Here is a 15,471-nt window from a genome sequence, read left to right as displayed (position 1 = left end):
CCAACTTCAGGCGACTTTCCGTGTGCAGTTTGCATGTTCTTCCAAGTATCTGAATGTGTTTCTTCCAGGTGCTCTGGTTTCCTTCCGCAGTCCAAAGATGTACAGATATGGTGGATCGGCATAAAAAGTGCAGGGTTATAACGATAGGATAGGGGATTAGATCTGGGTGGGATACTGTTCGGAAGGTTGGTGTGGACTCGATAGGCTGAATGGCCGGCTTCCACACTGTAGAGATACTATGATTTTATTATTAGAACTGCTGAGCTCGCTGGAGGATGGAATAAGGCTCCAAATAAATGTAAATTCTTTCTCCATTACTCGCAGCAAGACGAAAAAGTACAGATGCATAATAAAGGACAGAAACAAACTCTCACTTGCAACTTTGTTATTAGCAGAAAAGAATCAGTGGACAAATAAGCAGTATATTTGGTTAGCTAATTACAGAATATTAGGATATTATACAGAATATATGATGCTTGAATACTTTGCATCCAGTTTTACTCAGAAGATTCTAGTCGTAGTCAGTCTAACTTAATGAAATGGGCACAATTTTGAGAGGAGTGACAACCTCACGCAGTCGGCTGCCATATTATGAAATGCCAAGTTCAAAATAAACACTTTGATAGCTGCTGTCAAATGTTAAGTATGTAAGGTAACAGCAATTTTATGGTGCTGAGAGGGTAGATGCCAGATGGATAGGGGGTAGGATGCCTGAACAGAGAACACTGGCCGTTTGGCCCACCAAGATTGTATCGGCACATGATGCCTTTCTGAACTAAAAGGACATTAATAACCTTGCACAATGGGCAGATAATTAGTCATTCAAATTCAGCACAAATAAATAAGAATTGATACATTTTTGTGATGAAGAGGAGGTCACATACTATTTCAAAGATGCAGCAGAGTGGAGGATTGAAGGGATATAGTCATCCCATTTTCCAGCGCTTGGCCCACCCCTTTGTATGCCTTGGCATGCAAGGGTATTTCTAAATTAATATAGAACATAGATCACAAAATAGTACAGCACAGGAAAGGGCCCTTCGGCCCACAATTCTGTGCCAAAATGATGCCAAATTAAACTAGTCCCTTCTGCCTGCCCTTGGTTCATATTTCTCCATTCATTGTATATACATGTGCTTATCTTAAAGTCCCTTAAATGCCCCTATCACATCTGCCTCTACTGTCCCCGGTGCACATTCCAGACTCCTACCACACTCTTTATAAAAAATAAATTACCCCTCACATCTTCTTTGAACTTCCCCATCTCACCGTGGGTGGCACAGTGGTTGGCACTGCTGCCTCACAGCATCAGAGAGCCGGGTTCAATTCCCGCCTCAGGCGACTCTGTGTGGAGTTTGCACATTATCCCCGTGTCTGCGTGGGTTTCCTCCGGGTGCTCCGGTTTCCTCCCACAATCCAAAAATGTGCAGGTTAGGTGAATTGGCCATGCTAAATTGCCTGTAGTGTTAGGTGAAGGGGTAAATGTAGGGGAATGGGTCTGGGTGGGTATGCTTCGGCGGGTCGGTGTGGACTTGTTGGGCCAAAGGGCCTTTTTCCACACTGTAAGTAATCTAATCTAATCTTGAATGCATGCCCCTTAGTATTTGACATTTCAAGTCTGGGGAAAAGAATTCTGACCATCAACCTTTCTATGCATCTCAAAATTTTATAGACATTTATCAAGTCTCCCCACATCCTCCCCATTTCAGAGAAAACAACCCAAATTTTTTTTAGTCTGTCCTTACTCTGACCTTTGTATCGTCTGCAAACTTACTAATCCACTCATCTACATTTTCATCGAAGTTATTTATATGTATATTACAAACATCATAGAGTCATAGAGATGTACAGCACGGAAACAGACCCTTCGGTCCAACTCGTCCATGCCAATCAGATAGCCTAACCTAATCTAGCCCATTTGCCAGCATTTGGCCCATATCCCTGTAAACCCTTTCTATTCATATATCCATCCATATTCCTTTTAAATGCTGTAATTTTACCAGCCTTCACCACTTCTTCTGGCAGCTCATTCCATACACGCACCACCCTCTGCGTGAAATAGTTGCCCCTTAGGTCCTTTTTATATCTTTCCGCTCTCACTCTAAACCAATGCACTCCAGTTCTGGACTCCGCCCCCCCCCCCCCCCCCCCCACCCCAGGGAAAATACCTTGTCTATTTATCCTATCCATTCCCCTTTTGATTTTATGAACCTCCAAGAGGTCCCAGTATGGTTCCCTGCAAAACACCACAAGTCGTGGACTTCATGCCAGAAAAACATGCTCCACCACTACCTTCTTTCTTCCTTTTGGCAAGCCAATTCTGAATCCACGCAGCCAAGTCATAGCAGATCCCATGCATCTTAATCTTTTGGATGATCCATCCATAAGGGACCTTGTCAAAAGCCTAACTAAAGTCCACGTCGATAACATCCACTGCTTCCCCTCGTTGATCACTTCTTTCACCTCCTTGAAAAAGTCAGTCACGTTAGTAAGACATGATCTGCCCTGAATAAAGCCATGCTGACTGTCCCTAATTAGCCCTTGCTTTTCCAAGTGGGCATAAATCCTATCCTTAGGAATTCTCTTCAATAGCTTCCCAACCACCAATGTGAGACTCACTGATCTATCGTTTCCTGGATTAGTCCTCTTTCCCTTCCTGAACAGAGGAACATTAGGTACTCACCAGTCCTCCCGAACCTCTCCAGTGGCTAGCTAGGTTTCACAGATCTTGATCAAGTCCCCAGCAATCTCCTCTCTTGCCTCTCTGAATAACTTAGCATAGATACCATTGGGCCCTAAGGACTGTTCAGGAGATCCAGCACCATTTCTTTCTTGATCTCAAATGCCCTAGCATATTAGCATTCTCCACACAAATCTCACTATCCTCCATTTCCTTTATCTGTGTGAATACCAATGCAAAGTACTCCTTTAGAGTCTCACCGACATCTGCGTCCAAACACAAGTTCACTCCTTTACCCTTGAATGGTCCTACCTTCTCCCTACTTAGCCTGCTATTTTTAATGCATGTACAGAATGCCTTGGGATTCTCTTTAACCCGAGTTGACATGGCCCCTTCTTGTCTCCTAATTCCCTGTGTAAGTTCTTTTCTGCTTTCTTTATATTCCCCACGGGCCTGTCTGATTTTAGCTTCCTGAACCTTGCATTTGCTTTGATTTCCTTTTTGACTAAATTCACAACCTCCCTCGTTATCCAAGGATCCCTTATCTTGCCACTCTAATTCTTCCTCCTCACAGAAACATACCAGTTCTGAACTCTCATCAGCAAGTCTTCAAATAATTCCCCTGTCAAATGTGGACTTGCCTGTAACAGCTCCTCCCAATTAACACTCCCTAGTTCCAACTAATACTGATGTAATTTACCCTCCCCCAATTTAGTATCTTCCCGCAAGTACCTTACCCTTATTCATAGCTATCTTAAAACTTTAGGAGCTGTGATCACTTTCCAAACTGTTTTCCCACTGTCAGTCACCTGCCCAGGCTGTTAGTCAATACAAGGTCCAGTGTGGCCCCTCGTCTGATGGGACGGTCTACATGCTGTTTCAAGAAACCCTCTTGGATGCATTTAACAAATTCTGCTCCATCTGAGCCTCTTGCTCTAAGGGAATCCCAGTAAATATTGGGGAAGTTGAAGTCACTCACTATGACAACTCTGTTTTTGTTGCATCTTTCCATAAGCTGCTTACATATTTTTTTCTCAATGTCGGTAGCTGTAATATAATCCTATCAGAGTAATTGCACCCATCTTATTTTTGAGCTGTACTCATATTGCCTCAGTAAATGAGCCCTACAGTATGTCCTTTCTGAGAGATATAACATTCTCTCAAATTAGTAATACAACTCCTCCACCTCTTTTGCCTTCTTCTTCCTCTCTATCTTGTCTAAAGCAACAAAACCCTGGAATATTGAGCAGCCAGTCCTCTCCCACTCTCAACCAAGTCTCTGTAATTGCGAGAACATCATAGGCCCATGCAGTGATCTAGGCTGTAAGCTCATCAGCCTTACCTATAATCCTCTATGTGTTGAAATAAACACACTTCAGCTTATTAGTACCATGGTGTCCATTTTCCTGTCTTTATCTGTCCTTCCTTTCTGATTTACTGGTCCTAACAAATACTTCCTTCAATCCCTCCACTTGCTGACCTGCTGCTCTGGTTCCCAGTCCTCTGCCCACTCTAGTTTAAACCCTCCCAAGTAGCACTAGTGAACCTCCCTGCGAGAATATTGGCTCCCCTCCAGTTTAGGTGCAACCCATCCCTCTTATACTGGTCACCCCTGCCCTAGAAGAGGTACCAATGATCCAAGAACCTGAAACCCTGCTCCCTGCACCAGCTTCTTAACCATGCATTCATTTTATTCTTTGGTCTGTGAAAGAACTCACTGCTCCAATTATGCATGTTCCCAAATAAGTACTCAACTTACTGCATCCATGTTAGTCCAGGATTACACAAATAGACAAAATATATTGTATAGCATGCATTTTTGATTAAAGTTGCGCTGTTTTTATTCCCTAAATAAAAATGTTCTTGGACTACCCCTTTTTAGTGTAGACTGAAGATGGATGAGGCATATTTGCATGATAGCTGTCCATTAGCAAAAATAAACCAGGATTTTGTTTGAATTAATAATTAACTGGAATGGGGTCAATCAGTACAGAGATCATTCTATGTCTATCTCATTCAGCCAATTTTTCTTTTTAATTTGGCTTTTGGTTGTAGATCAAAATTGATTTCATGAATCCTGTGTAGACTGATGTTAATAATGTGGCTAATGCTTTTATTCAATAAGTTATTCAAGGACAATTAATTTGCAGAAGCCCATGTTAGTATACATTGTAAGTTATCTACTGGTAGGGACACAATTTTTTGAGGTAAATGTTTCTGGTTCATTCATACCCAGGTCTGCAATTCCTGAGAAAACACCAACAAATTTTGCTAACCAATCTCTCATGTCAAATGTAACTACTTATGGGTTATACAATAAATGCATTCTTGTAACTTTGAGAAAGAGTTCACATGTACAGGTATCATATGTTGCACTTGAATTGTAAGGTGTTGATCACTACAGTTCTTCACTCCTCACGTCCTGCAAGGAATCCATTTTATTCTCCCAGTTCCTATATTGTACCTGTTTGGACAATGCCACTTTCCAAAGCAGCACTGCTGATATGACTTCCTTCTTCCATAATCGTGGTTTCCCATCTACTGTGGTTGACAGGGCGCTCAGCAGCAACCGACCTATCACACAAGCTTCCACCCTTGCTCCTTCCCGTCACTCACAACAGCATGATCGGGTCCCCCCTTATCCATATTTTTCATTCCACCGGCAAATCAGAGCGCAAAGTGGAGCAATAACATCTTATCTTCAGACTAGGCACTTTGCCACGTTCTGGATTTAAGATTGAGATCAACGCCTTCAGATTTTGGATTCACTCCCATTTCTTCCCTTTATTTAGCTTTAGTTGTGCATTCTGTGTCATTGTGTCCTCTCTCCCTTTCCCCCACTCTAGTGGGGCCATTTATTCTTTCCAGTTTGGCAGTTGGACACATTATTGTTCTGCCATGCTGACATTCCGATCACTTAATCTGTACTATCAGCACTCTCTCTCTCCCAGCACTCCAACCCCATTCTATTGGATAAGTATTATTTCCCCCTCCACACTTCACATCAGCTCTGATCACGAATCATCTAGACTTGGAAAGTCAGCTTGCTGTCTACATGGATGCTACCCGACCCACTGTGATTTTCAGCATTCTTTATTTTCGATATAGTAGCAATGCTATGCACAGTTTTGTTCTCCTTAACCAAAGAAGGAATTGTTGCTTTGAGAGGGACTGTAACAAATGATCACCAAATTGGTCCTGAAAAGAAGAGACTGATTTCTGAAGAGAGTTTCATAGACTGAGCCTAATTTCCTGTTATCTACAAGAAAGAGAGGTGAAATCATTGAAAAATAATATTTTGAAAGGATTTGTTAGTGTATATGGTGGGAGAATGTCTCCTCCCTCAGGCAAGGGAGCATTGAATTATGAAGCACAGTCTCACAATGAGGCATTTCCCATTTCGCATTGAGATGGAAGGATATTTCTTCTCTGTCTTTGAGAATAACTTAAAAATAAACGTTCTTAACCTATTTTGTACTCAGCCTGTTCAAAGATGTGATTACACATCAATGGAGCGAGGACTTGTACCTGGCCCTCTTTGCCTTGGGGTAGGGGCATTGCCACTGTGCCACAATTCGAGTATATTCAAGATTTAAATTGTTAGATTCTTGAATATTAACGGAATATTGCAATGCAAGGATAATGCAGGGCTGTGGAGTTAAGGTGGAATATTAGCCACAATCTTATTTAATGGTGGAGTTGGCTTGAAAGGCCAAATTATCTATTTCTTTTAGTACTCTTAACTGCATTAATTATGAGGGAATTACACATGGCTTGTATTTTGCTTTAAGGAGATATATCAGTCTAGGTGAAATTGAACAGATTCATTTTAGTAATTAGTTTTGAACAAATTTAGAACTTGTTCCATAGTTGAGAGACACATTTGCAAGGTCTCTTAAAGTCAATTCTGAAATAGGAATGTAATTACCACAGCAGTGGCCCAGAAAGGGAGATTTTCAGCTGCAAACATTATAGTTTAATTTTACAGGTTGGATTGGCATTTCTATGTTCTGTTAACCAAGAGTACATTGTTAATCTTGCTTCTGAAATGATCCTACAGCCTCTTAAGAGTATTTTGTGTGGTGGGCTCCATTAAAGATCTTTGGCATCATTTGAAGAAAAGAAGAATATTAGACTTATGTGAAAACAAATGCTGCAGATGCTGGCAATCTGAAATAAAAGCAAAAAATAATGGATAAACTCAGCAGGTATGGTAGCATTCGCAGAGAGAAAAACATAGTTACTATTAACTCTCTGCTGAGGAAACAATGGTTACAATGGAATTCTGACCTAGTTATGACAACTGTGCTTTTGTTCTGACACAACCTTGCTCTGTCAGCCCCTTACTCCACTCTCATTTCTCTTTGAGGGCTCTTGACAATTTTCAAGTCATCGTATGAGGTCTCATTGGGAAAATTTAGGAAGCACAGCTCCATTCTACTGGACACATTTAAACATAATTTCTGACACTGCTATAGGTGTGAGCCCTGTGTGAGGCTCACACCTATTGTTAAAGTACACTTGAGAATGTAACTTTTAAAAAATAGTTCTGGATTTGCATATGAAAGAACTGAAACCAACCGTCATTCTAAAGGATGAGATTTAACAAACAATCCAGATCTTTTTCAAATATGCGCTTCCAAATAAACCTGTTGAACTATAACCTAGTTTTGTGTGAGTTTTAACTTTGTACACCCCAGTCCAACGCTGGCACCTATTACAAAATACTTTGTGGGTGTCCATCTTCACACCCTTTTCACATGACACTGGTGCAGGCAAGATTAGATTAGATTAGATTAGATTACAGTGTGGAAACAGGCCCTTCGGCCCAACAAGTCCACACCGACCCGCCGAAGCGAAACCCACCCATACCCCTACATTTACCCCTTACCTAACACTACGGGCAATTTAGTATGGCCAATTCACCTGACCCTGCACATCTTTGGACTGTGGGAGGAAACCGGAGCACCCGGAGGAAACCCACGCAGACACGGGGAGAACGTTTATTCTTAGTAAAATGCTGCTTTTTATCCCAAAATTATCTATTTTCTGTCATAACAGAATTAATTCCATTTAATCTTAATACATTGTCACTGGCACAAAGCGTTTGTATGTAGAAATCCTCCCTCCCTTGTAAATATGCATTCTTAAAAATTCCCAATTCATTTCTGGCCTTGTTTATAATCAGTGCTTCTGTTCATTTGTGAACTATGCGTGTTGGTTTTTACTGTTGGCAGCAATCTCTCCACCTCTGTGTATATCCTTACACTATTTGCAGTGTATGACATAATTTCATCCTTGGTTCCTCTCCAATTCATCTCTGTACCATTCCTCAGTTGCATCATTTGGAAGCACAGAGTTACTCTCTATATATAAATCGGCATGGATCAGAAGGGAAACTGTGGCTCAGTGGTTAGCACTGCTGCCTCATAGCGCCCGGGTTCAATTCCAGCCTCGGGCGACTGTGTGGAGTTTGCACATTCTCCCTGTGTCTGCGTGGGTTTCTTTCAGGTGCTCTGGTTTCTTCCCACAGTCCAAAGATGTGTGGGTTAGGTGAATTGGCCATGCTAAATTGCCCGTAGAGGTAAGTGCATTAGTCAGGGGTAAATATGGGGAATGGGTCTGGGTGAGTTACTCTTCGGAGGGTTGGTGTGTACTAGTTGGGCCGAAGGGCCTGTTTCCACACTGTAGGGAGTCTAATCTAATCTAATCTATTAGAGGGGTAAACAAAATCTAGGTCAACTAGGTTCTGTTTAAGGAATAGCTTAAAGAAGGAGAGAGAGCTGAAAAAGTGGACATTCTTCGGTAAATAGTTCCAGAGTACAATCCAGACCTGATTGAAGTCATGGTCACAAATCAGGTTGATGGAGGAGACTCCATAGCTGCAGAGGTTATAATGTAGGGAGGGTAAGGTGTAAGGCCATGGCTTGTTGAAAATTTGAGAATTTTAATTGGAAAAGTGAGGTTTCCAACTGGGAATTGAAGTGAGCAAGAATAGGCAGCGATTCAATTAGCTGATGTTTTAGATGGTTGAGACTGACAAGCTGGCTAGTAGATGACATTGCAGTAGCCAAGTAAATGTATGGTAAGGTGACCCTTTGCAGATTCTTTCCATTGATTTCATGGTACTTTAATTCATTTGATGGGTATTTTGTTTTAGCCCATTTCAAGTTGAAGTAATTAGTCAGATAGAAATAAGACCATATATTATTTAATACATGTATATACAGTATTTAAGAAACAAGCTTACTATTGTATATAGTTGCTATATTTCTGTAACATCAGATGTACATGTACTTGTGTCAGTCCTTGCTGCATTTCTAAGTCGTCTGTCACTTAATATCAAGGTTGATTCCCAGCCTACATGAATAGTAAACACTGAGGACCTATGCCAGTCAGAAGGTAATCCATCCAGGTTCCTGGCCAAAATTGTCCAATCAATCATCAGATTGGACTGCTTTGAATGTTAGTATGATGCTGCTGCTAGTTGCTTGACTGGTTACTTGTGCACAGTGCTTTATATAGATCAGTGATATCAGGAAACAAATGAATAGCATTGGTGTCAAGAGCAAATTGAGGAATGTTAATTATATTGTTGCTATGACTGACTTTATTTTTGAACCATTGAATTTGTATTTCAGTTTTAGATATTTGATTGTTGTCTGTACTCTGACTTTCAGATCAGTGCACAGTGACAAGGACATATCTCTTCCTTCACAAATTCTGGTTCTTCAATGTTGTATACTATTTTGGCAATTGGGCATTTATTGCAGTAAGTACATTTTCTTTTACTATGTTTATCTTTGAAATGATTTCGAAGACTTAGGAAACCTTACATCATCACAAAGCACTGGGCTTGTATCACACATACCTGACTTTGCAACTTTGACCAACAGGTATTTACCATGTTCTTTTACTATTGTGAGGCAGGAACTTATATTTTCTGCAGGAAGTCACTGTAACTCCAGTGGAACAAGATGGGGAAGAAGACAGAACCCAAGTTACTAGCTGTTCACTTGACCCCAAGATTTCCTCTCAGAATTCATGAGGTCTCAAGTCCAAAGACATCAGGCTGGTTTCTTGCCTCCCTTGGCCAGGGTCAAGGATGTCTCTGGGAGAGTGTAGAATATTCTGAAAGGGTGAGTGACCAACAAGAGGTCTTTGTACATGTTGGTATCAGTGATATAGTTAGGGAAAAGGCTGAAGTTCTACAAAGAGATGTAGGAAAATAGGCAAGAGGTTAAAAAGTAGGTCTGTGAGGATAGTAATATCTGACTACCACCAGTGCCACGTGCCAATGAATGTAGAAGTAGGAGGATAGAGCAGATGGATGCATGGCTGAGGAGTTGGTGCATGGGATAAGGATTCACATTTTTAGACAGTTGGGATATCTTTGGGGTAGAAATGACCTCTATAAGTGGGCGGCACGGTGGCACAGTGGTTAGCACTGCTGCCTCACAGCGCCTGAGACCTGGGTTCAATTCCTGCCTCAGGCGACTGACTGTGTGGAGTTTGCACGTTCTCCCCGTGTCTGCGTGGGTTTCCTCCGGGTGCTCCGGTTTCCTCCCACAGTCCAAAGATGTGCAGGGTCAGGTGAATTGGCCATACTAAATTGCCCGTAGTGTTAGGTAAGGGGTAAATGTAGGGGTATGGGTGGGTTTCGCTTCGGCGGGTCGGTGTGGACTTGTTGGGCCGAAGGGCCTGTTTCCACACTGTAATGTAATCTAAAAAAAAAACTAATCTAATCTAAAAAAAATAAGAGAGCTGGGTTCCATCTGTATTGTAAGGGGACCTTTCTCCTTGTGGGAAGATTTACTAGTTTTGAATATTTGACTTGGATATCATAACTATTATAGAAATGTGCAGATTAATGTTCCAGCATATAGATGCAATAGGAGGATTAAAAAGAGAGCCAAGAAAGGGGAGAGAGAGTGGCATTTTTGCTTAAGGATAACATTACAACTATATTTAGGGAAGATATTCCTAGGAGATTATCCATTGAAGTTATTTGGGTGGAACTGAGAAATAAGAAAGGGTGGTCATCTTGTTGGGATTGTAATATAAAACCCCCAATAGTCAGCAGGAAATTGACAAGCCAAAAAATAAGGAGATCTCCGATATCTGTAAGAATGAGTTGTCGTGGTAGGGGATTTTAACTTTTTAATCATAGACTGCGACAGTCATAGTATTAAGGGCTTGGATGGGGAGGAATTTGTTAAGCATGTACAAGAGAAATTTCTTACTCAATGTGGACGTACCTATTAGAGTAGGAGCAATAATTGACCTTCTGTTGGGAAACAAGGCAGGGAAAGTGATTGAGGTGTTAGTGGGGGAGCACTTTGGAGCAAGTAATCATAATTCGGTTAGTTTTAAAATAGTTATGGAAAAGATAGAGCTGATCAAAAAGTAAGGCCAATTTTGATTATATTAGACAGGAACTTTCAGAAGGTGATTGGGAAAGATTATGCACAGGTAAAGGGTTGGTTGGGAAATGGGGGGGGGGCCTTTAAAAATGAGATGATGAGAGTTCAGAGACCATATGTTCCTGTTAGCGTGAACAGTATGATGGGTAGGTATAGGGAATGCTAGATGACTGGAGAAATTGAGGTTTTGGTCAAGAAAAAGAAGGAAGCATATGTCAGGTATAGACAGCTGGGATGAGTGAATCCCTGGAGGAGTATAAGGACAATAAGAGTGTACTTAAAACAGAAATTAAGAGGGCAAAAAGGGGACATGAGATAGCTTTGGCTAATGGAGTTAAAACGAATCCAAAGAGATTCTACAAGTAAATTAAAGGCAAAAAAAAATGAGGGAGAGAATAGGGCCCCTTTAAGATCAACATAGAACCACGTATGGAACCATAGAAGATGGGTGAGATGAATATTTTGCGTCAGTATTTACTGTGTAGAATGACATGGAAGCTAGGGGACTTGGAGGAATAAATAGTAATATCTTGAAAAGAGTTCATATTACAGAAAAGGTGGTGCTGAATCACCGAGACCTGATCAGGTTTTTCCCAGAACTTTGTGGGAAGCGAGGGAAGAGATTGCTTGGTCCCTTGCGAAGGTATTTGCACCATTGTCAGGTGAGGTTCTGGAAGACTGGAGGTTGGCAATGTGGTGCCACCATTTAAGAAAGGCTGTAAGGAAATGTAAGGGAACTATAGATCAGTGAGCCTTATGTGTCAATGGTGGGTAAGTCTTTGAAGGACATTCCTTGAATTTGGAAAGGGAAGGACTGAATAAGGATAGTCAACATGGCTTTGTGCATGGAAAATTGTGCCTCACTAACTTAATTAAGTTTTTTGAAGAGATGGCAAAGAGGTTTGATGAAGGAAGAGTGATAGGTGTTGTCTATATGGATTTCAGCAAAACAATGGGATCTAGGAAAGCTAGCCAAATGAATACAAAATTAGCTTGAAGGTAGGAGACAGGTGGTGGTGGTAAAGGGTTGCTCCTTGGACTGGAGCCCTGTGACCCAGGGTATGCTATAAGGATTGTTGCTGGGTCCACTGCTTTTCATGATTTATATAAATTATTTGGATGTGAATATAGGAGGTATGGTTAGTAATTTTGCAGATGACACTAAAATTGGCGGTATAGTGGCCAAATGGGCAGATCAGATGGGCAAATGAGCCAAAGAGTGGCAAATGAAGTTTAATTTCGATAAATGTGAGGTGTTGCATTTTGGTCAGACTAACCAAGGCAAGACTTACAGAGTTAATGGTCAGGCCCTGGGGAATGTTCCCAAACAAAGAGACCTAGGGATTGGAGGTGCATAGTTCCTTGAAAGTGAGTCACAGATCGACAGGGTGGGAAAGGTGGCATTTGGCAAGCTTGCCTTCATTGGTCAATGTATTGAATATTGTTGGGAGGTCATGTTGCGCCTGTACAGGACATTAGTGAGGCCGTTTTCAGCATACTGTGTACAGTTCTGGTTGTCTTTCTATAGAAAGAATGTTAAACTTGAAGGGGTTCAGAAAAGATTTACAAAGATATTGCCCTGAATAGGTGGAGCTTTTTCCCTGGAACGTCAGATGCTGAGGGGTTGCCTGATAAAGGCTTATAAAATCATGAGGAGCATGGAGAAGGTGTGGCAGAGTTAAAAACCAGAGAGCATAAGTTTAAGGTGAGAGGGGAAAGATTTGTAAATGACCTGAGAGCTAACTTTTTCATGCAGAAGGTGATGCATGTGTGGAATAAGCTACCAGAGGAAGTGTTGATGGTGGGTCCAATTACAACATAAAAGGCATCTGGATAGGTATATGAAAAGGAAGGGTTTACAGGAATATGGGTCAAATGCTGCAAATGGGGCCAGGTCAGATTGGGATGTCTAGTCGGCCCAGACAGGTTGGACAAAAGGGTCAGTTTCTGTGCTGCATGACTCTATGACTGCCATTTTATAGGCACGTACATAGAATTTTGACACAAATGGTTGCATTTTTATTGAATGTCTAGTGAAAATTGACAGAGAGACCCTTTCTGTTTAAGGGCTGCTGCCAACAGCACGCAACAATCAATTCATTAGCAGCAGATCCAAGAGGGAAAAGATTCCCATAAATGCTGATTTATATCAGCAAATGGTGATTTTATAGGCCAGACTTTCAAACTGTTGCATGACTTAGATTTTAATCACTTTATTTTCTGTATACATAATGGAAATAAACCAACCAGTAATTTGGCATTTTAATTTGTGGGAAAAGAATGCAACTTAAAGAGAATGTAGTCACAACATTACTGTAGTCAACAACATGCTTTGACAGTTTGGATTTAAATATAATGTATAGAGGGAGCTGACTTTGCTGTGCCTGGATAGCAGGTGCTTGATGTAATCCTAACTTGCTTGTTTACTGTGGTCCAACTCGGCACTGACCTCTTGACCTGTCCTACCTGTCGATCTTCCTTCCCAACTATCTGCTCCATCCTCCCCACTGACCTATCACGATTACCACCCCACCTGCATCCACATATTGCCTTATCACCTACCTTACCTCTCAGCCTCACCCCCCGTACCCCTATTTATCTCTCATCCCCCTTCATCCCTCCACATTCCTGGTAAAGGGCTTGTGCCCAAAATGTTGACTTTCCTGCTTCTCAGATGCTACCTGATCTGCTGTGCTTTTCCTGCACCATCTTTTTTTGACTGTTCTCTATCTTTTTGTCAATATTGTAACTGTTCAGATGTCACTTTTTACATTTCTATTTGTACTTTTCGTTAATGGTACTATTTTATATCCACAGGTCTTCCTAATTGGGCTAATTGTCTCCTGTTGCAAAGGGAAGCGTTCAGTCATCGAGGGGGAGGTAGATGATGATGATTCTGATTTAAGTGATGATGATCTCATGGAGAGATATCGTATTTAAATCTATGCTGTGTTCCTCAGCTTGAGTTTCTGGGCCACATGGGGGATGAAAAGAAACTCTGTTCCATTTATCAATGAAGTATTTAAACCAACTTAGAAAATGGGTTGTATTTGTTCCTCTTTGGAGTGCACACTTTGAAGAAGAGGTACAGGTGATATGTGAAGTTATAGAATGAAAAACATTGAATCCAAGTAATATAGTATTAAATTCAGCCATTTTGCTGACAGCTGTTTTTTTCTTAAATACGTTCAAAGGGGCTGCTAATTTTCTAGATGGTTTTAAAAGGAACAGACTAATTTGCAGATGACTGCATGTGATCTCTGAAATTACATTCAATAAGTGTTTTTGCCTCTTAACATTAAACTGACGTCTTAAAAAACATGCACATTTTGGTTTTATGATTGCACACAGAACTAAGTGGTACATCATATCTGTAAACAAACATTGCTTTTTGTTTTTTAAAATTAGTAATCACTGAATGCCAAGTCTAATTGTGCAGTTTAAAAATAATAATTTACTGTTACCTGGAAGTTACTTTTATAATAAAAATAGCTGCAAAAAAAATGGCTGAGATTTTCATATTTTTCTTCAAGGACAAAATATGAAAGGTTTTGGACTAACAGTGCAGAGTCATGACTTCAAGCCCAACCCTGACAGCTAAGGAAGTTAAATTCAATTAATGAAATAAAATCTGAAAATAAAAGCTGGTATCAATGATGAGATAATTATGACTGTAAAACTAATAAATTGTACTGAAAATCCATCTAGTTCATCCATGCCCTGCCTAAAGGATGACCCTTGAGTAATCTCTGACATAGGCTAGCAAATCAGAAGTATATTTAAGAAGATAGCTCATTACTTCATGTCCTCCTTTAGCTTTAAAATGGTTGGTATCCTCCCAGCGCACTCTCCGTATTGGCTATTCATAACTCACCAAAGCTTTTTTCGATAATGTTTTCCAAACTCTCAACCTCTACCACCTAGGACAAGCGCAGCAGACACATGGGTACAGCATCATCTGCAAGTTCTCTGGGCCACACACCATCCTGACTTGGAGCTATAATTAGCATTTCCTACACTGTCAAAGGGTCAAAATCATGGAAATGCATTTCCTAACAGCATTGTGGGTGAACCACAAATGGATTTCAGTGGTTCACGAAGTCAGCTAATCATCAGTTTTTCCAGCGTCGTTGGAGATGGGTGACAAATACTGGGCCAGCCAGTGATGTCTGCATTCCATCAAGAAGTGAAAGAATGCCAGAAGACCATCTAGGTCTCAATAGATGCAGTCCCCCATCTATTCAGTTCTTGCTTTTTTATTAGGTTATATGTTAAGAATATGGAGGCCATGCTATGCTTCAGAAACGTGGGATTTTACAGTGGCCTTTGATTTTTCATGTTTCCCTTTGTCCATTTCAAACCAGCTAG

At 40.9% G+C, this 15,471-nt stretch overlaps 1 protein-coding gene across 1 annotated transcript in view; it reads left to right on the top strand.

Moving 5' to 3' along the window:
• Positions 1 to 14,597, top strand: part of lmbrd1 (LMBR1 domain containing 1) — a 273,681-nt gene extending 259,084 nt beyond the window's left edge. Inside the window, exons 15-16 of the mRNA XM_043681689.1 lie at positions 9,361 to 9,452; positions 13,921 to 14,597. Coding sequence (XP_043537624.1) covers positions 9,361 to 9,452; positions 13,921 to 14,043 — 215 coding nt within the window. The 3' untranslated portion in view covers positions 14,044 to 14,597. The remainder of the gene's footprint in view (positions 1 to 9,360; positions 9,453 to 13,920) is intronic.
• The last annotated feature ends 874 nt before the right edge of the window (positions 14,598 to 15,471 follow it).

This window comes from Chiloscyllium plagiosum, chromosome 3 (assembly GCF_004010195.1).
Source record: "Chiloscyllium plagiosum isolate BGI_BamShark_2017 chromosome 3, ASM401019v2, whole genome shotgun sequence".
Classification (NCBI taxonomy): domain Eukaryota; kingdom Metazoa; phylum Chordata; class Chondrichthyes; order Orectolobiformes; family Hemiscylliidae; genus Chiloscyllium; species Chiloscyllium plagiosum.
Note: the sequence above shows the minus strand (reverse complement) of the source record. Positions and strands in the feature narration are given on the sequence as shown.